Source organism: Salmo salar, chromosome 12 (genome assembly GCF_965601325.2).
Source record: "Salmo salar chromosome 12, fSalSal1, whole genome shotgun sequence".
In the NCBI taxonomy this organism is placed as follows: domain Eukaryota; kingdom Metazoa; phylum Chordata; class Actinopteri; order Salmoniformes; family Salmonidae; genus Salmo; species Salmo salar.
The window spans coordinates 15,878,461-15,899,322 of NC_138302.1; the positions used below are offsets into that span (position 1 = coordinate 15,878,461).

At 48.0% G+C, this 20,862-nt stretch overlaps 2 protein-coding genes across 2 annotated transcripts; both read left to right on the forward strand.

The window, feature by feature from the left end:
• Window positions 1-957: 957 nt before the first annotated feature.
• Window positions 958-8,698, forward strand: LOC106595563 (methylthioribose-1-phosphate isomerase). Its single transcript, XM_082958425.1, has 4 exons — window positions 958-1,320; window positions 4,605-4,828; window positions 8,292-8,296; window positions 8,565-8,698. The coding sequence occupies exons 1-4, from the start codon at window positions 1,189-1,191 to the stop codon at window positions 8,696-8,698; spliced, it is 495 nt and encodes a 164-aa protein (XP_082814551.1). The 5' UTR covers window positions 958-1,188.
• Window positions 8,699-13,683: 4,985 nt separating this feature from the next.
• LOC106564249 (UPF0390 protein zgc136864) lies at window positions 13,684-16,889 on the forward strand. The gene is made up of 3 exons (XM_014130294.3): window positions 13,684-13,840; window positions 14,605-14,660; window positions 16,151-16,889. Exons 1-3 carry the CDS (start codon window positions 13,759-13,761, stop codon window positions 16,313-16,315), a joined length of 303 nt encoding a protein of 100 aa, XP_013985769.1. The 5' UTR covers window positions 13,684-13,758; the 3' UTR covers window positions 16,316-16,889.
• The last annotated feature ends 3,973 nt before the right edge of the window (window positions 16,890-20,862 follow it).

A 20,862-nucleotide genomic window follows, 5' to 3' on the forward strand; every position in this document is an offset into this window, starting at 1 on the left:
TACAGTCTATACAGTGAGGACTATACTACAGTCTATACAGAGTGGACTATAGTACAGTCTATAGCTGCAGAGATGACTATAATAAAGTCTATACAGAGAGGACTATAGTACAATCTATAGAGTGAGGACTATAGTACAGTCTATACAGAGAGGACTATAGTACAGTCTATAGCTGCAGAGAGGTCTATAGTACAGTCTATACAGAGAGGACTATAGTTAAGTCTATACAGAGGACTATAGTACAATCTATACAGTGAGGACTATAGTACAGTCTATACAGAGAGGACTATAGTACAGTCTATACAGTGAGGACTATAGTACAGTCTATACAGAGAGGACTATAGTACAGTCTATAGCTGCAGAGATGACTATAGTAAAGTCTATACAGAGTGGACTATAGTACAATCTATACAGTGAGGACTATAGTACAGTCTATACAGAGAGGACTATAGTACAGTCTATACAGTGAGGACTATAGTACAGTCTATACAGAGAGGACTATAGTACAGTCTATAGCTGCAGAGATGACTATAGTAAAGTCTATACAGAGAGGACTATAGTACAATCTATACAGTGAGGACTATAGTACAGTCTATAGCTGCAGAGATGACTATAGTACAATCTATACAGAGAGGTTTATGATGTTGTATATAGCTCAGACACTATAGCGCTAGTCTCGTCTGTACAGCATAATCTGTGTAGCTCTATAGCTGCAGAGAGAGGACTATAGACAATGGCTTCAGTATTTGTTCCTTCGTTCTCCATAAACCCCGAGATGAGATGAGGCTGCAGTCTGCTCCATTGTTGAAGGGTAAGAAAGAGCACCGGCTCAACTCCTCCAGTTATGCTAATACAATTGATCTGAACGCTACATTTCTACAAACAACACGGAGGGGGAGAAGAGAGAGGAGGGGGAGAAGAGTGAAGGCCTGTCACCGCCGAAAAAGAGCGCGAGAGGTGGGCGTGGACAGAGCTGGGAAAGGCAGGGTCGGTTTCCTGCCGGGGTAAGCACGTGGTTCCGTATGTGTGTCAGACAGAGGTTTTCTGAGCTCCCCCTGTCTTTTTTCCCCAGACAGTTAATATTCATTTTCCAGCACTTTTATCCTCTACCAACCCACGACGATTCGAAACGGCAACCGGGAGCAGTGTGTGTGTGTTGTGCCATCCGATCCATCTCGTTCGCGGGTCATGACGCTCGAGGCGATCCGTTACCGGGCCGGATCTCTGCAGATTCTTAACCAGCTGCTCCTACCGCAGGAAACTGTGTTCGACGAGGTCCGCACAGTGCAGGACGGCTATGAAGCGATCAAGTCCATGAAGGCAAGAAATATCACTCACTCTGTCTTCTTCCTCTTTCGTTTCCTTTCCTATTCCACCCTCACTACGTATCACCTCCCCGTGTGTGTTTCTAGCTAGCAGTGTTTCCACCAGAGTGTGTGTAGCTATGCTGGCTGCGGGTGTCTTTGTGTCAAACAGGGTGTATATTTAGTGTGATCTGGGCACCCTGCTCCCGATTCTGTCACAGCGCATATCTGGACGGTGTTGTGCGACGGGCTTGTGGCCTGTGATTGGCTCTTTGTTGAAGTCCAGGGCCTGTGTGTGTTTTGACCGTCCCTGCTATTTCCACCGATTACTACCGTCCGCAGCGCCGTATTGCATGGAATAGCGGCCCTGGTGTGGAAGGTCGGGGTTGGATCACATACACAGTGTGTCACTCGTTCGTTTTTACCAGCCACCGGCCCGGTTTGTCAATTTAACGTGATCCTAAGCGACAATGGATCCAATTATTTATTTACCGTTTAACGTTAACCCGTGCCACCGACAAAACCACCGTGCCAGGTATCCGCACCCAACCATGAAAACGCCCACCACCCTCGCTCCCTTTCTCTTGCTGTCACGGTAAAGATTGTCTATGCATTATTAATGACCGATTCCCGGGGTTTTGTTCGCGCCTGCAGTCGGTGTTCTGCGGCTTGTTGACAATTTATTAGTATTTGGCGACGGCTTTTATCAGAGCGGTTGTTGATCGTCACACAGACTGCTTCTCTTTTCTTTTTATTCTTCATTATAAACCTGTTTCCATTGATACAGACACCCTCTCTTCATCTCCCTCTTTGTCTCTCTCTCTCTCACTCACACACACACACACACACACACACTGAGATGCAATACATCTGAGCTTCAGACCTGTGATGAAATGCCTCTTAAACAGTAGGATGTCGTCATGGTGATAGTAATAGTAGTGTCCCTGGGGATGGATGATACCGATCTGCCGCTGATCTCACACACTGGTGACGTCATACACCACCACTCACTGTCCTGCTGTCTGTGTGTCCTGACTATCCCCTGCTTTGTGTCGGCAGGCAGGTAGCTAGTGGTTAGAGGGCTGGGCGTGTGTGTACATCATGTCAGGGATTGTCTGCATATGGTCCTGTCTGGTATTGCCTGCATACGGTCCTGTCAGGGATTGCCTGCATACGGTCCTGTCAGGGATTGCCTGCATACGGTCCTGTCAGGGATTGCCTGCATACGGTCCTGTCTGGTATTGCCTGCATACGGTCCTGTCTGGTGTTGCCTGCATACGGTCCTGTCTGGTATTGCCTGCATACGGTCCTGTCTGGTATTGCCTGAATACGGTCCTGTCTGGTATTGCCTGCATACGGTCCTGTCTGGTATTGCCTGCATACGGTCCTGTCTGGTATTGCCTGCATATGGTCCTGTCTGGTATTGCCTCGTACTGCATAGTTTCAGTCATCCAGCTAACTGCAAGACAAGGTCTTCTGGACAGGAGAGTTCTAGAGGAGTGTGGGGGTTCCAGCAGGCCAGGAGAGATGGGAGGAGACAGGTGTATGATAAAGACCAATGAGAGAGTTTGATAGACACACAGGTCCTCCCCCTCTGGTTTACCTGGAGGATTACAAGAAATGTTCAAAGGCTCAATTCCAACATGATGTCTGGTTCCCCCTCCATTCCTTCTCCATCCTTCCATTCCTTCTCCATCCCTCCATTCCTTCTCCCCCTCCATTCCTTCTCCATCCTTCCATTCCTTCTCCATCCTTCCATTCCTTCTCCCCCTCCATTCCTTCTCCATCCTTCCATTCCTTCTCCCCCTCCATTCCTTCTCCATCCTTCCATTCCTTCTCCCCCTCCATTCCTTCTCCCCCTCCATTCCTTCTCCATCCTTCCATTCCTTCTCCATCCCTCCATTCCTTCTCCATCCTTCCATTCCTTCTCCCCCTCCATTCCTTCTCCATCCTTCCATTCCTTCTCCATCCTTCCATTCCTTCTCCATCCTTCCATTCCTTCTCCATCCTTCCATTCCTTCTCCATCCTTCCATTCCTTCTCCCCCTCCATTCCTTCTCCATCCTTCCATTCCTTCTCCATCCTTCCATTCCTTCTCCCCCTCCATTCCTTCTCCATCCTTCCATTCCTTCTCCATCCTTCCATTCCTTCTCCATCCCTCCATTCCTTCTCCATCCTTCCATTCCTTCTCCATCCTTCCATTCCTTCTCCCCCTCCATTCCTTCTCCATCCTTCCATTCCTTCTCCATCCTTCCATTCCTTCTCCATCCTTCCATTCCTTCTCCATCCCTCCATTCCTTCTCCATCCTTCCATTCCTTCTCCATCCTTCCATTCCTTCTCCATCCTTCCATTCCTTCTCCCCCTCCATTCCTTCTCCATCCTTCCATTCCTTCTCCCTCTCCATTCCTTCTCCATCCTTCCATTCCTTCTCCATCCCTCCATTCCTTTCCCCCTCCATTCCCTCTCCATTCCTTCTCCCCCTCCATTCCTTCTCCATCCTTCCATTCCTTCTCCATCCTTCCATTCCTTCTCCATCCTTCCATTCCTTCTCCCCCTCCATTCCTTCTCCCCTCCATTCCTTCTCCATCCTTCCATTCCTTCTCCATCCTTCCATTCCTTCTCCATCCTTCCATTCCTTCTCCCCCTCCATTCCTTCTCCATCCTTCCATTCCTTCTCCATCCTTCCATTCCTTCTCCCCCTCCATTCCTTCTCCATCCTTCCATTCCTTCTCCCCCTCCATTCCTTCTCCATCCTTCCATTCCTTCTCCCCCTCCATTCCTTTCCCCCTCCATTCCTTCTCCATCCCTCTATTCCTTCTCCATCCCTCTATTCCTTCTCCATCCCTCCATTCCTTCTCCCCCTCCATTCCTTCTCCATCCCTCCATTCCTTCTCCATCCCTCCATTCGTTCTCCATCCCTCCATTCCTTCTCCCTCCCTCTATTCCTTCTCCATCCCTCCATTCCTTCTCCATCCCTCCATTCCTTCTCCATCCCTCCATTCCTTCTCCATCCCTCCATTCCTTCTCCATCCCTCCATTCCTTCTCCCTCCCTCTATTCCTTCTCCATCCCTCCATTCCTTCTCCATCCCTCCATTCCTTCTCCATCCCTCCATTCCTTCTCCCTCCCTCTATTCCTTCTCCATCCCTCCATTCCTTCTCCATCCCTCCATTCCTTCTCCATCCCTCCATTCCTTCTCCATCCCTCCATTCCTTCTCCCTCTCCATTCCTTCTCCCTCTCCATTCCTTCTCCATCTCTCCATTCCTTCTCCATCCCTCCATTCCTTCTCCATCCCTCCAGGTGCGGGGGGCTCCTGCCATCGCCATCGTAGGCTGTCTGAGCCTGGCAGTGGAGCTGCGCGCAGGTGCCGGGGGCAACGACCCCGTGACCTTCATCCGGGAGTCTCTGTGTCACCTGACTTCGGCAAGACCCACGGCCGTCAATATGGGCCGGGCCGCCCGGGAACTGATGGAGTTTGCCGAGAACGAGAGCATGGAGAAAAACCCAGAACAACTCACAGAGAGGTATGGAGAGAGGGATGAATAGAGAGATGGAGAGAGGGATGAATAGAGGGAGAGAGAGATGGATGAATAGAGGGAGAGAGGGATGAATAGAGGGAGAGAGAGATGGATGAATAGAGGGAGAGGGGGATGAATAGAGAGAGGGAGTGATGGATGTAGAGAGAGAGAGAGGGATGGATGTAGGGAGGGAGGGAGAGAGGGAGGGATGGATGTAGGGAGGGAGGGAGAGAGCGGGAGGGATGGATGGATGTAGAGAGAGGGATGGATGGATGTAGGGAGAGAGAGAGAGAGGGAGGGATGTAGGGAGGGAGGGAGAGAGAGGGAGGGATGGGTGTAGAGAGGGAGGGATGGGTGTAGAGAGGGAGGGATGGGTGTAGGGGAAGAGGGAGGGATGGGTGTAGGGAGAGAGGGAGAGAGAGGGAGGGATGGATGTAGGGAGGGAGGGAGAGAGCGGGAGGGATGGATGGATGTAGAGAGGGAGGGATGGGTGTAGGGAGAGAGGGATGGGTGTAGGGGAAGAGGGAGGGATGGGTGTAGGGAGAGAGGGAGAGAGAGGGAGGGATGGATGTAGGGAGGGAGGGAGAGAGCGGGAGGGATGGATGGATGTAGAGAGAGGGATGGATGGATGTAGGGAGAGAGAGAGAGAGGGATGGATGGATGTAGGGAGGGAGGGAGAGAGAGGGAGGCATGGGTGTAGGGAGGGGGAGAGGGAGGGATGGGTGTAGGGGGAGAGGGAGAGAGGGATGGATGGATGTAGGGAGGGAGGGAGAGAGAGGGAGGCATGGGTGTAGGGAGGGATGGGTGTAGGGGGAGAGGGAGGGATGGGTGTAGGGGGAGAGAGAGGGATGGGTGTAGGGGGAGAGAGAGGGATGGGTGTAGGGAGAGAGAGAGAGGGATGGGTGTAGGGAGAGAGAGAGGGATGGGTGTAGGGGGAGAGAGGGATGGGTGTAGGGAGAGAGAGAGAGGGATGGGTGTAGGGAGAGAGAGAGGGATGGGTGTAGGGAGAGAGAGAGAGGGATGGGTGTAGGGGGAGAGGGATGGGTGTAGGGAGAGAGAGAGAGGGATGGGTGTAGGGGGAGAGGGAGGGATGTAGAGAGAGAGGGAGGGATGGGTGTAGAGGGAGGGATGGGTGTAGAGAGGGAGGGATGGGTGTAGGGAGGGAGAGAGAGAGGGAGGGATGGGTGTAGGGAGGGAGAGAGGGATGGGTGTAGGGAGGGAGAGAGGGAGGGATGGGTGTAGGGAGAGAGAGAGGGATGGGTGTAGGGAGAGAGAGAGAGGGATGGGTGTAGGGAGAGAGAGAGAGCGGGAGGGATGGGTGTAGGGGGAGAGGGATGGGTGTAGGGGGAGAGGGCAGGATGGGTGTAGGGAGGGAGAGAGGGAGGGATGGGTGTAGGGAGAGGGAGAGAGGGATGGGTGTATGGAGAGGGGAGAGAGAGGGATGGGTTAGGGCAGAGAGGGATGGGTGTATGGATGGATGGGTGTAGGGAGAGAGAGAGGGAGGGATGGGTGTAGGGAGAGAGGGAGGGATGGGTGTAGGAGAGGGAGAGAGAGGGATGGGTGTATGGAGAGGGAGAGAGAGGGATGGGTGTAGGGAGAGAGAGGGAGGGGTGTAGGGAGAGGGAGAGAGAGGGATGGGTTAGGGCAGAGAGGGATGGGTGTATGGATGGATGGATGGGTGTAGGGAGAGAGAGAGGGAGGGATGGGTGTAGGCAGAGAGAGGGGGGATGGGTGTAGGGAGAGACCAGATGGGGAGAGAGACCAGATGGAGAGGGAGACCAGAGAGAGAGAGAGAGAGAGAGAGAGGGAGGGAGGGAGACCAGAGAGGGAGGGCGGGAGACCAGAGAGGGAGGGAGGGAGACCAGAGAGGGAGGGAGGGAGACCAGAGAGGGAGGGAGGGAGGGAGACCAGAGAGGGAGGGAGGGAGGGAGACCAGAGAGGGAGGGAGGGAGACCAGAGAGGGAGGGAGGGAGACCAGAGAGAGAGAGAGAACATGAAAGTGGACTAAACTAAAGAGTAGATCAGAAGTTAAAGGGAAGATTGATAGTGAAAACTGCTTTGAGACAGACACACTCCCTCCTCTCCTCTAATCCCCGCCCATCCTGCAGTGTGCTTGGCTCCCGCGCGGACATGCTGTGATGTCACTGTCGAGTGTCAAGTGACAACAAGAAGATTGGTAACTACGGAGCTCAACACATCCTGTCTGGTGTTCCCCCGAGACTCTGTCACTATCTTAACTCACTGCAACACAGGGTCACTGGCCACGGCAGGATACGGCACTGCACTGGGTAAGACAGACAGACAGAGAGTCTCCATGCTCTAGTACTAGTCTATAACCAGTGTGTGCTCTAGTACTAGTCTATAACCAGTGTGTGCTCTAGTACTAGTCTATAACCAGTGTGTGCTCTAGTACTAGTCTATAACCAGTGTGTGCTCTAGTACTAGTCTATAACCAGTGTGTGCTCTAGTACTAGTCTATAACCAGTGTGTGCTCTAGTACTAGTCTATAACCAGTGTGTGCTCTAGTACTAGTCTATAACCAGTGTGTGCTCTAGTACTAGTCTATAACCAGTGTGTGCTCTAGTACTAGTCTATAACCAGTGTGTGCTCTAGTACTAGTCTATAACCAGTGTGTGCTCTAGTACTAGTCTATAACCAGTGTGTGCTCTAGTACTAGTCTATAACCAGTGTGTGCTCTAGTACTAGTCTATAACCAGTGTGTGCTCTAGTACTAGTCTATAACCAGTGTGTGCTCTAGTACTAGTCTATAACCAGTGTGTCTCTGTGCTCTAGTACTAGTCTATAACCAGTGTGTGCTCTAGTACTAGTCTATAACCAGTGTGTGCTCTAGTACTAGTCTATAACCAGTGTGTGCTCTAGTACTAGTCTATAACCAGTGTGTGCTCTAGTACTAGTCTATAACCAGTGTGTGCTCTAGTACTAGTCTATAACCAGTGTGTGCTCTAGTACTAGTCTATAACCAGTGTGTGCTCTAGTACTAGTCTATAACCAGTGTGTGCTCTAGTACTAGTCTATAACCAGTGTGTCTCTGTGCTCTAGTACTAGTCTATAACCAGTGTGTCTCTGTGCTCTAGTACTAGTCTATAACCAGTGTGTCTGCTCTAGTACTAGTCTATAACCAGTGTGTGCTCTAGTACTAGTCTATAACCAGTGTGTCTAGTACTAGTCTATAACCAGTGTGTGCTCTAGTACTAGTCTATAACCAGTGTGTGCTCTAGTACTAGTCTATAACCAGTGTGTGCTCTAGTACTAGTCTATAACCAGTGTGTCTCTGTGCTCTAGTACTAGTCTATAACCAGTGTGTCTCTGTGCTCTAGTACTAGTCTATAACCAGTGTGTGCTCTAGTACTAGTCTATAACCAGTGTGTCTCTGTGCTCTAGTACTAGTCTATAACCAGTGTGTCTCTGTGCTCTAGTACTAGTCTATAACCAGTGTGTGTATCTCCAGGTGTGGTTACAGTGTATTCTCTGGAGAATGTTCCAGAGCTGATTGACTTGTGACACGTGTCTCTAATTAAAGAACTAGAAGAGGGGCTCTGTGACATCACAGTAATTATATTATCCACTCCTGTAATGGAGACGCTGTTCCCTGGGGTGTTCCTCCTCCTCCCTCCCCTCCTCTTCCCTCCCTTATTCACCTTCCCTTCTTTCTCCCCCTCTTCCTCTGTCGCTCTCTACTGTCCCCCTCTCTCAAATCTCTCTCCCCTCTCTCCCTCTCCAGGTATTGATGTGTGGAACCCGGCGTTTGACGTGACCCCCCACCAGCTGATAACTGGGGGCATCATCACAGAGCTGGGGGTGTTTCTGCCCTCGGAGCTGCAGGCAGCACTCACCGGCCGTCTCACTGCCCTGTAGACGGCACTATCACCACCCGCTGGCCGCCGTGCGCTACTGCACCTTAATATTCCTGCTCTCACTCTCTCATATGACTTATACGTCCTCACACACACAGATCAGGTGGAAGTCCAGTTTGTTACATTCACACACACAGAGTCAGTGTTATACAAACTCACACGTTTTACAGTCTCACACACACATTATGCAGGAACTCAGACACACACATCCACCCCCTCCCACTCCTGTCCCTCCCTCTCTCTCCTCTCTCTGGTCTCTCCTCTCTCTGGTCTCTCTGGTCTCTCCTGTGTTCATCTCCTGTCCCTCCCTCTCTCTCCTCTCTCTGGTCTCTCCTGTGTTCATCTCCTGTCCCTCCCTCTCCCTCTCTCTCTGGTCTCTCCTCTCTCTGGTCTCTCCTGTGTTTATCTCCTGTCCCTCCCTCTCTCTCCTCTCTCTGGTCTCTCCTGTGTTCATCTCCTGTCCCTCCCTCTCTCTCCTCTCTCTGGTCTCTCCTGTGTTCATCTCCTGTCCCTCCCTCTCTCTCCTCTCTCTGGTCTCTCCTGTGTTTATCTCCTGTCCCTCCCTCTCTCTCCTCTCTCTGGTCTCTCCTGTGTTTATCTCCTGTCCCTCCCTCTCTCTCTCTCTCTCTGGTCTCTCCTGTGTTCATCTCCTGTCCCTCCCTCTCTCTCTCCTCTCTCTGGTCTCTCCTCTCTCTGGTCTCTCTGGTCTCTCCTCTCTCTGGTCTCTCCTGTGTTTATCTCCTGTCCCTCCCCTCTCTCCTCTCTCTGGTCTCTCCTCTCTCTGGTCTCTCCTGTGTTCATCTCCTGTCCCTCCCTCTCTCTCTCCCTCTCTCTGGTCTCTCTGGTCTCTCCTCTCTCTGGTCTCTCCTGTGTTCATCTCCCGTCCCTCCCTCTCTCTCCTCTCTCTGGTCTCTCCTCTCTCTGGTCTCTCTGGTCTCTCCTGTGTTCATCTCCTGTCCCTCCCTCTCTCTCCCTCTCTCTGGTCTCTCCTGTGTTCATCTCCTGTCCCTCCCTCTCTCTCCTCTCTCTGGTCTCTCCTCTCTCTGGTCTCTCCTGTGTTTATCTCCTGTCCCTCCCTCTCTCTCCTCTCTCTGGTCTCTCCTCTCTCTGGTCTCTCCTGTGTTTATCTCCTGTCCCTCCCTCTCTCTCTCTCTCTCTGGTCTCTCCTGTGTTCATCTCCTGTCCCTCCCTCTCTCTCTGGTCTCTCCTCTCTCTGGTCTCTCCTGTGTTTATCTCCTGTCCCTCCCTCTCTCTCTCTCTCTCTGGTCTCTCCTCTCTCTGGTCTCTCCTGTGTTTATCTCCTGTCCCTCCCTCTCTCTCTGGTCTCTCCTCTCTCTGGTTTCTCCTCTCTCTGGTCTCTCCTGTGTTCATCTCTTGTCCAGTGATCTACATCCCTGTCGCTGTGTGAAGCTCTTGTGCTCCTTCTCTCTCTTCCCTCCTCTCTTTCTCTCTCTCCCTCCTACAAAATTCGCTTCCGCAGTCACAGTCAACGCTCAGCTTGACTCTGCCCTTAAATCAGACCAGTAACAATGATTGGTTAATGAGTAGCGTGACAAAAATTCTGACCTCTGTTTCAAAAACAAAACGTGTTCAACCAGGAAGAGAACATTGGCCTGTGTGTTTTCCCTCCCAGGGTTCATACTAGTGAACACATTTGTCTATTGGAAGTTGTTTGAGCACTTTGTGGGTGCTGAAGGTGAGATGTCAATAAGTAGGACCATACAAGCAGGGAACACGCCTACAGAGTTCTCCAAACAACGTTTGGAAGGACAAATGGAACAGTTAAACCCAATCAAAATATGATATATTAACATGTAGTTTTCTCTGGAAAAGATTTTTTTTATAGAATTGTGAGTTTAAGAAAATTGATAGCCCATGATGACACTTGATTGCTGAAAATACATTGGGTGAGTCTCAAATAGCACCTTATTCCCTATATAGTGCACTATTTGACTATAGCCCATCGGCTCTAGCCATAAGTAGAGCACTATATAAGGAATAGGGCTCTGTGCCAAAAGTAGTACACTATATAGGGAATAGGGGGTCATTTGAGACACAACCATTACCAAAGCAACTGAAATTAGAACTATTCAAACCAAAACAAATCAAATTGATATTACATTATCAATAGAAACCTCTTTAGTCAGCCTATGCGTATAACTTGTGGCTACCTCCCTATACCTCACACAATGTCTGTACCTCGCTGTTCCAATCTGGACCGTATCGTCCCCTACTGACAGGGTTAGCAAACCTCTCCTCAGACCTTTCACAATTCTGTTGTAGCCCTGAACTAGGTCGCCTGATTCACCTGGTGGAGGGCTTGATAATTAGTTGACAAGGTGAATCAGGTGAGCTAGCTGTGGGCCTGGGTCCCTGAGGAGAGGTTTAAAAACCACCGTCCTACTGTGTACCATATCGAACTACACGGAATACACAGAAACACTATATATACACTCAACACCAATCTCCATGTTATTAGGCCTGGACAACAAAGCAAGCAAAATAAAACCTTTTTCCCCTCGTCTCTTGGCCGAGATGGAAGTCTCGGCTTTAAACAACAATTGAACGGAATGCGGAATGGTGATGTTTGTTCTAAAGATTGTATTTCTATGATGTACTGAATGTCACAGGGGCCTGCACTGCTTAATGCCTTACACCACCAGCACCACCGCTTACACACACACACACACGACAGGACAGGACAGGACAGGACAGGCGTGCTTCCCGAATAGCATCCTATTACCTATATGGAGCACTGCTTTTGACCAGAGCTTTGGTCGTAAGTAGTGCACAATAGAGGGAGTAATAGGTTGTTATTTGGGACTGGTCCCAGGACAGCAGGCTAACAGGGAGGAACGTAGCCCTTCAACCCCCCCCCCCCCCTCAAAATGTAAGAGGAGGTCTGAAAGTGGCCTGGCTACCCAAACGCCTTACTCTAATGAAACGCTAGGCCACGCCCACGGACATTAGTTTCTTCTCCGCAATGAGACTGGATCTGAATACCCCCCCCCCCCCCGATTGGTCCCACAAACCGATAGGTTGGGCCTGAGCCAGACAAGCTGCATTTTGAAAATTCATCATTGGCTTTGATACTCTGATTGGTTAGAGATGATCCAAACGACTTCAACGATGGCAGTCTGACTGAAGTATGTAGCCAACATAGAGCAGGAGAAAATGTACAGAAGTTTGAGTTGTCAGGCAAGTCTGAAAGGTCAAAGGTGAAACACCCCCACATCCACTATACTACTCCATCATCCCTCATTCAGAAACCTCTGATCTCTAAACACACCTCCTCCTCGTCCCTTGGACTGTTTCTGGTCCATACCAGGCATTCTTATCTAGAACTTTCCTGTCAAAAAAGAATACATTATTTTGAATTCTAGAATCTGTAGTGTCATAACTGTTCCACATTCTAGAATCGCAGTAGAGCAGGGACCCCTCCATCCTCAACCTCTCCCTGTCAAACTGACCCCTCTCTCTCCCTTCCTCTCACAACGATGCTGATGGCTGTCAAATCACACAAGGGTCTAGGATCAAACACCACTGTTGTGTTTTTGGGTTCCTTTCTTTGTCTTTTATTTTGAGAAACTGAACTGGAAGAAATCAGAGGGGAGAGTTTTAACGGTCGAGAACAATGTAGCAACTTTGTCGCCGTCCGTAGATTGTTACGTTGAAAACTTTTTTAAAAGGGTACGAGAATCCGTTTGTCTCTTATCATGAAGACTTTTTTTTGTTGTTGACTGGAAACCAGATGCTGTTCTGTGTTAACATTTCACCCCTTGTACTCCGGGGCATTGTTTGGCATAACAAAGAGTGGAATGATGGCACGGACAGACTGGTACCCAGGCTACTCTTGTTTGGCTGTGATCAGTTGTTTTGTTATTATCGTGATTCTTAGTGATAAAACTGTTGTTAATTAGACTACACTGAGAGGCCTCCTCGACCACGCGCACTATCACACACACACACTGATAAAATGTCAGGATAGACTATGTTTAATCGGAATTAGCTGCCAGTTAGTCACCCAAAGGTTATATGTTTATTTAGCAGGCTCAGGGATGCGTCCCAAATGGCACCCTATTTCTTTTATAGTGCACTACTTTTAACCTGGGCCCTATAGGGTTCTGGTCAAAAGTAGTGCACGATATAGGGAATAAGGTTACATTTGAACACATACTAGATCTAGACAGAGGGCACCATATTGAATAGTGTAAAATATCTCCTACTCTCTTTACTGAGGGTATCTTAAGATGCAGTAAATCTCCAGTGTACTTGTAGGAAACCATCTGTCCTCCCTCTTATTCTCTGTCCCCAATAACCACACTAACATACTAACTAGTATGCACGGGCAGAATTGCTTCATACTAAGTAGTATGCAAGGGTGGATACTTCGGGACATGGCCTAATGAGTCTTGTCTTGGGAGAGGAAGATGCCAAATTAAGTGCCAAATACAACGCTATCGTCACTTCTCCTCCCTCTGAGATTTCAACCAACGGGAGAATGTCCTGATGACAGGGTGTTTGAATAAGCCAATAGGAAGCATGGCTGGTGATATTAGTGTGGGTGGGGGTGTAGTCGATTAGAAGGCCTCTTTCTACGTGTAGTTATGTTATTGTTTATATTCATAACTGGGGTTTAGTTTTGTATCATGTGGAAATAGTTCAAAAATTGATGTTTTTTTATATGTATATGAATATAATGCTGTAAACTGCATACCTGAATTAAGAAGAGATTTCTCTTTCACGACAGTACAATAAAGAGTGAACAAAAACATCACAGCTGTCTGTGCTGTATATTTTAGGTCGTGGGACTTTTCTTAGTACATACAATGATAGCCTATCGAATGTATACATTCATTTCATGTCAAGGTACATGTTAAATAAGTCATTTATCTAAATTGTCACAATTCAAACATTTTATTGATTCAGTTCAAAATATCTTCCAGAGACTTCATTTTCGTATTTTCCACACCTCAGTCCTCCAGTATCCCAGAATGCCATGTTGTAACGCCCATCTGCATCCGGTCTGGAACAAGACGGTGAAAACGGCTTCGAGGCAAGATGGCGCAAGGTAAACAGAAGTTCAAAGCGCAGCCCGGTGGAGCCAAGAAACCTCAAAAAAAGAAAGGGCCCAGAAAAGGAGGTACGTACAGAGTGATATGGTTGATGTCTTGTATTCTAGCGATTTCGCCTGGACTTCGTATATATACTCAAAAAGTATTTGCGACGTGTGGCAGCGGACATGCTGGCTCAAACACGGTTCAGTGAGGAGACAGTTTCTATTGAAAAACAGCGTGGGACCTAGACTATCAAGGGCGCCCCCTCAAATGTAACGCATCATAACACAATTATTTGAATTGCATCGCATACCATTGCACGTGCATAACAAGACACATTCGAAAGTTGTCACAATGTTTAGGCCTACTTACTTGCCCTGCTGCCAACTTGTGAAGGAGAGCTGTAGGGCAGCTTAGAGCTATTTATAGGGAGATTTGTAATAGCATTATCAGTCACACAAAGATTACACAGCCTTCTATTCCCTTGCCAACTAGCTAACCTCCTTTATGGGCTGTTCCAAATGGAAACTTTACTTAACTTCTACAGTACTTGTTACGAATCTGTTTGGCAGAAGGGTACAATCTGCAATTGCTACATACATTGTTTGACTTTTAAAGTAAGGTTATAGCCATCGATTCTTGGAGAATATAACTTTTATAAATGGCTCATGATGAGCATAGTTCAACCCATCAGAACCATCCCTCAACCATTTTACCAAAACAGAGGCGGGGTGTTGGCTTTGTTATTGTTGGCCCCTTTAACCACAGTGTGTTTTTGTAAAGGGGTTAATAAATATCTACACCGAGGTTTTATTGTTGGCCCCAAATCTCACCCTCACTTGTTTCACAGGGAGGACGATTGCACCAAAGAAGGTTAAAGTGGTACAGCAACAGCAGTTGAAGAAGGTAAGACAGCAGCGATAGGACAGCCCATACTGTCCGTTACAGAATAATGAGAGGGTTTAAACTCTATCTGTTCAGGCTGGGGGCTACCACTTGTATACAATGGGGAAGTGACCGCTCATTTCACCGTACTTCCAAGATCCACTCCCATACTGGTTATGAATGGACTTCAGTCATTTAAGATGCCTTTTGATAATGAAGATTTTCCATATGGTTTTTGTGTGTTTGGCGTGTAAAGCTCATAAAATGTAAAAGGGTGAAATGGAGGTGGTCACCGTTTCCGCATGGTGTTCTCGTCTCAGCCCTCTCCTGGGTTTATGGGCACTTCTACTTCTTCCAGCTGGCTACATCCCAATTCTGAATCTGCACCCTTCTCTCCTCGGGGGGGACGGTGGAAACGCCCTCCAACCACCGCCTACACCAACTCTATGCTTTTACATTTTTTACATTTACATTTTAGTCATTTAGCAGACGCTCTTATCCAGAGCGACTTACAGTAGTGAATGCATACATTTCATTTCATACATTTTTTGTTCCCGTACTGGTCCCCCGTGGGAATCGAACCCACAACCCTGGCGTTGCAAACACCATGCTCTACCAACTGAGCTCTACCAAAGTCAACTCCATGATGGGAACACTTTGGGGAAGGTTAGAGAATCCGCTATGGTCTGACTCTGTGGGACATACCATCTGAGGAGAATCCACTCCGGTCTGTGTCTCTGTGGGACATACCATCTGAGGAGAATCCACTCCGGTCTGTCTGTCTCTGTGGGACATAACATCTGAGGAGAATCCACTACGGTCTGTCTGTCTCTGTGGGACATACCATCTGAGGAGAATCCACTCCGGTCTGTCTGTCTCTGTGGGACATACCATCTGAGGAGAATCCACTACGGTCTGTCTGTCTCTGTGGGACATACCATCTGAGGAGAATCCACTCCGGTCTGTCTGTCTCTGTGGGACATACCATCTGAGGAGAATCCACTACGGTCTGTCTGTCTCTGTGGGACATACCATCTGAGGAGAATCCACTACGGTCTGTCTGTCTCTGTGGGACATACCATCTGCGGAGAATCCACTACGGTCTGTCTGTCTCTGTGGGACATACCATCGGAGGAGAATCCACTCCGGTCTGTCTGTCTCTGTGGGACATACCATCTGAGGCAACATGCACTACAGTCAGCACTGTCTGCAGAGGGAATCCTCTCAGAGAACCTGGACCCTGACAGAACCCAGAAATTGTCCATCTTATTGCGCGTGCGACTCATCCGAAAAAGTAGATGTGCGTTGTACTTTGACGGACAAAAACGAGCATCAATGCAGATGTATTTATTTAGACGTGGCGTGCTTATTTTTCTTTATTTTCCTGGATAGTCCCCCGTTGAAATGTCCCGAGGTGAGGAATGCTTTTCTTTAGGCAATGATGTACGTCATATATGAATGAATCTGTGTGTCTGTACCCTAATCCCATGTCCCCTGCTGTTCCCCCCCAGGGCCTGGAGGTGGCGATCAGGAACAAGATAGAGGAAGAGGTGACTCACCGAGCCAGTACTAAACTCCACAAGAGGCTGAGTGTTGTGAAGGGAGCGGAGGTGAAACCAACCCCTTCTAAAGGAAACAACCATCCCAACCACCCTGCACCCAGCACCTCCAAATAAACACTCTGTTATTCTGTCTGCTCTGACTGGTTTCGCTGTGCTAGATAGAAGTTCATTATGTCTCCCAAATGGCGCCCTATTCCCTATGTAGTGTTATACTTTTTGAACAGGGGCCCATAGGGCTCTGTCTAAAGTAGTGCACTGTATAGTGAGTAGGGTGGCATTTGGAACGTATACAATGTGTTTGGCACTGCTGCTAGGCTGAATGGACTGACATGAAGTCATATACCTCTATTGACGGCTGAGGAGTGTAATATCCAAGTCGCCAATAGATGGTGCTATAGTAGTCAGTTTTGGTGAGTTTACTGGTAGACTTGGCTGCTTGCTATCGCCTCGAGGGTTCAAGGAAAGGAGACGAGGAGCGTGAGGATGCCACAGAAGAATATTGAGATGCACCCTAGATAGTCAACGGTCTACATTTGTGATCTCTGTCATGTATGTTGAAGGGGCCATCGAGTATTTTTTGGGGGGTGATTCTTGTCATGTGTTGCACTGTCTTCAGAACTGAGACACACGTTTCTCCCATATACTGTATTCCAATGCAAAGGGCGTGAATAAAAAGCTGTGGACGTTATGTAATGCAACAGAGTTCTTTTGTCTTGTATGGGTGTGTGTAGGCCTATCCAGACCTGTGTATGGCTGTGTCAGGTGTTTTGTGTGCATACACTTTCCTCTTTACCTCAGAGCTGCTGTTTAGTGCAGGTCTCTCTTTCTCCTCCCACACTATGTTTACACTCCCATGATGCTTTGCTCTCGGTGTGAAATTCCACCAGGTGTGTATTTACCTCAGTCAAGCACATGCTGCTCAGGTAACGCCTTGCTTTTTCAGCTGTGTTTTTGCTGGTTTTATTGGACAGATAGAGAACAGTAGAGAGAAGACCGGAAAGATCAGAGGAGCTCCATTCAAATGACAGGGAATCTTCCCAGTAGGATTTCTGGAAAGTTAGTGGAAATGTACAGCCCTAACCTCACCAGAACATAAAGTAAACAGGTTTCCTGTTAACGGCTACATTTCACTCTACTTCAGCATGCGATCCAATGAACTCTGCACATACACGTTGCTAATAGTAACACAGTTATAACTCCCTCTACATAAGAGCATCTAGTAAGACTAGTTGCTCAGTGAAACGTTAGATACTACCGCACTGTTAGAGCTAGGAACACAAGTCTTTCCCTACACCCACAATAACATCTGCTAACCATGTGTATGCGATAACATCTGCTAAATATGTGTATGTGACCAATAACATCTGCTAAATATGTGTATGGACCAATAACATCTGCTAAATATGTGAATGTGACCAATAACATCTGTTAAATATGTGTATGGACCAATAACACCTGCTAAATATGTGTTTGGACCAATATCATCTGCTAAATATGTGTATGGACCAATAACATCTGCTAAATATGTGTATGGACCAATAACACCTGCTAAATATGTGTATGGACCAATAACACCTGCTAAATATGTGTTTGGACCAATATCATCTGCTAAATATGTGTATGGACCAATAACATCTGCTAAATATGTGTATGTGACCAATAACATCTGCTAAATATGTGTATGGACCAATAACATCTGCTAAATATGTGTATGGACCAATAACACCTGCTAAATATGTGTATGGACCAATAACACCTGCTAAATATGTGTATGTGACCGATTTGACTAGAATAATCATGATCTAATTTCCTGTCAAAACACTTGATTAAGAACTACAGGGACATATACCATAGTTATACCATATTTATGATAAACACAAACATCTTACAACTCACATATGAGTGTCAACTAAGACTTGAGTATAAATATAAATGATATAAATTCTAATGTAGTTATAAAACACAGCTTGTTATTATGTTGTGTGGTCCACCGGGGCAGCAGGTGGTGCTGTGGAACATCTAAGGAACCCTAAGGGCCTCCAGGCAGTGTGGGGAGCGCAGGAAGCGAGGATAAGAGTCTTTGGCCATCAGGTGGTAGACGTGATGTTGGGCCTCGTGGAATGTGTCGCCTGCAGGCTCCTCCATCACTCTCAGTAGAGCCTCCCTTGTCTCAGCATCCAGGTTCACGTGGCAACAACACACACAATGTTCAGACAACGCCTGTACAACGTTTACTAGCATCCTGTCCAGGGGGTGTACTTTACATCAAGCTTCCTTAAGCTACAGAAATATGAGAAATTGGGGGCTCTTGCCCCTCTGGACTGTTCTGGATCAGACAAGGCTTACTTACTTCTACAACATTCAAGCAATGTCTATACAACCTTCCAACAACATCTATACAATGTCTGCAAAATGTATATACAACATTTAGACAGCATCTACACAACACTCCACCTACCTCCTGTGGTGAACCAGGGTTGATGTACTGGCAGTACATAGACTGGGCCTTGGCCCCCTGCTGCCATGGGGGGGTAACCCTGTACTCCTCACAGGCCAACCAGAACTGCAGGTTCTCCTCACTGAACTCAGACTGCAGGAACCAGAGGAAAGCTTTCTGGCCAACTGGGAGGAGGAGGAGGGGGGGCATTTCAACAAGTCAAACTATACATTGCCACGGAAACGTATCAGTGTAATTAGAGAGAGAGAGGATAGAGAAGAGAAGGAGAGATGGACTAGATCTTACTCTTGCTGTTGAGTAGAGACTCCAGATCCTGAAGAGTCCTGTCCTCATGGACCCTTTTAGAAGAGTCATGAGGTTATGGAGAGAAAGATAGAGATTAGGGAGAAGCTCTGATGAAAAGTATCACTTTTCTCAGTTAAACAACCTACAGTTCCTGACGTGACTCAAGACTGCAGTAGCTCACTGGTGTAGAATGGTGGATAGGTAGACAGACAGACAGACAGACAGACAGACAGGCAGGCAGGCAGGCAGGCAGGCAGGCAGGCAGGCAGGCAGGCAGGCAGACAGACAGACAGACAGACAGACAGACAGACAGACAGACAGACAGACAGACAGACAGACAGACAGACAGACAGGCAGGCAGGCAGGCAGGCAGGCAGGTTACCTGTGTTTGTGATGTGTCCTCTCCTGTTTGTCAGCCAGGTGACTCAACTTCACCCGCATCCCCTTTGCTCTGGAACACACACACACACACACACATTTAGTTTGTGCTCTATATCTAGAGGTCTAATCACATCAACCTTCTGATTTGACAATTACATCAACCTTCTGCTTCAACAATCACATCAACCTTCTGCTTCGACAATCACATCAACCTTCTGCTTCGACAATCACATCAACCTTCTGCTTCGACAATCACATCAACCTTCTGCTTCGACAATCACATCAACCTTCTGCTTCGACAATCACATCAACCTTCTGCTTCGACAATCACATCAACCTTCTGCTTCGACAATCACATCAACCTTCTGCTTCGACAATCACATCAACCTTCTGCTTCGACAATCACATCAACCTTCTGCTTCGACAATCACATCAACCTTCTGCTTCGACAATCACATCAACCTTCTGATTCGACAATCTGTCGTTCTGCCCCTGAACAGGCAGTTAACCCACTGTTCCTAGGCTGTCATTGAAAATAAGAATTTGTTCTTAACTGACTTGCCTAGTTAAATAAAACATTTAAAAACCTTCTGCTTCGACAAAACACACCGGTCTCTCTTTAGAAACTATGACGCATCCTCACACACTAGACAATACATACTACACATTTTAGCAGACGCTCTTATCCAGAGTGACTTACAGTACATTTCATTTCATACATTTGATACCATTCCACTAGTTCCACTTCAGCCATTACCACGAGCCCTGTCCTCCCCAACTAAGGTGCCACCAACCTCCTGTGGTACACATTTCATACTACACACTACATACAGTACTACATACTTCCATACTCACTTCTCCAAGCATGACGAGGGAAGGGAGGACAGTCCTTTACACATTTTAGAACGTGGGAAGAAAATGAATGAAACAAACAAAAAATGTGAAACCAGCTGTTGTATTCTGATGTGTGCTCTTCCTGTCCTGTTGTGTGCTCCTTCCTGTCCTGTTGTGTGCTCCTTCCTGTCCTGTTGTGTGCTCCTTCCTGTCCTGTTGTGTGCTCCTTCCTGTCCTGTTGTGTGCTCTTCCTGTCCTGTTGTGTGCTCCTTCCTGTCCTGTTGTGTGCTCCTTCCTGTCCTGTTGTGTGCTCCTTCCTGTCCTGTTGTGTGCTCCTTCCTGTCCTGTTGTGTGCTCCTTCCTGTCCTGTTGTGTGCTCCTTCCTGTCCTGTTGTGTGCTCCTTCCTGTCCTGTTGTGTGCTCCTTCCTGTCCTGTTGTGTGCTCCTTCCTGTTCTGTGTCTGTGCACAAACTAACTCCCTACAGTGTATCAGTCCCTTTAATATACCTGCTTATCACACATGTTAATCTACCACACATCAGAGAACAGAATGAGGGAGGAGGATGGATGGATGGGGGAGAGATGGATGGATGGGGGAGAGATGGATGGATGGATGGGGAGAGATGGAGGGATGGGGGAGAGATGGAGGGATGGGGAGAGATAGAGGGATGGGGGAGAAATGGAGGGATGGGGGAGGGATGGG

Bases quoted from the DNA above. Each gene is read 5' to 3' on its own strand.
- LOC106595563 (XM_082958425.1), top strand. From the start codon at position 1,189: ATGACGCTCGAGGCGATCCGTTACCGGGCCGGATCTCTGCAGATTCTT. The intron at 1,321-4,604 runs GCAAGAAATATC...CCATCCCTCCAG, and splicing joins AAGCGATCAAGTCCATGAAG to GTGCGGGGGGCTCCTGCCAT.
- LOC106564249 (XM_014130294.3), top strand. From the start codon at position 13,759: ATGGCGCAAGGTAAACAGAAGTTCAAAGCGCAGCCCGGTGGAGCCAAG. The intron at 13,841-14,604 runs GTACGTACAGAG...CTTGTTTCACAG, and splicing joins GAAAGGGCCCAGAAAAGGAG to GGAGGACGATTGCACCAAAG. The intron at 14,661-16,150 runs GTAAGACAGCAG...GTTCCCCCCCAG, and splicing joins AGCAACAGCAGTTGAAGAAG to GGCCTGGAGGTGGCGATCAG.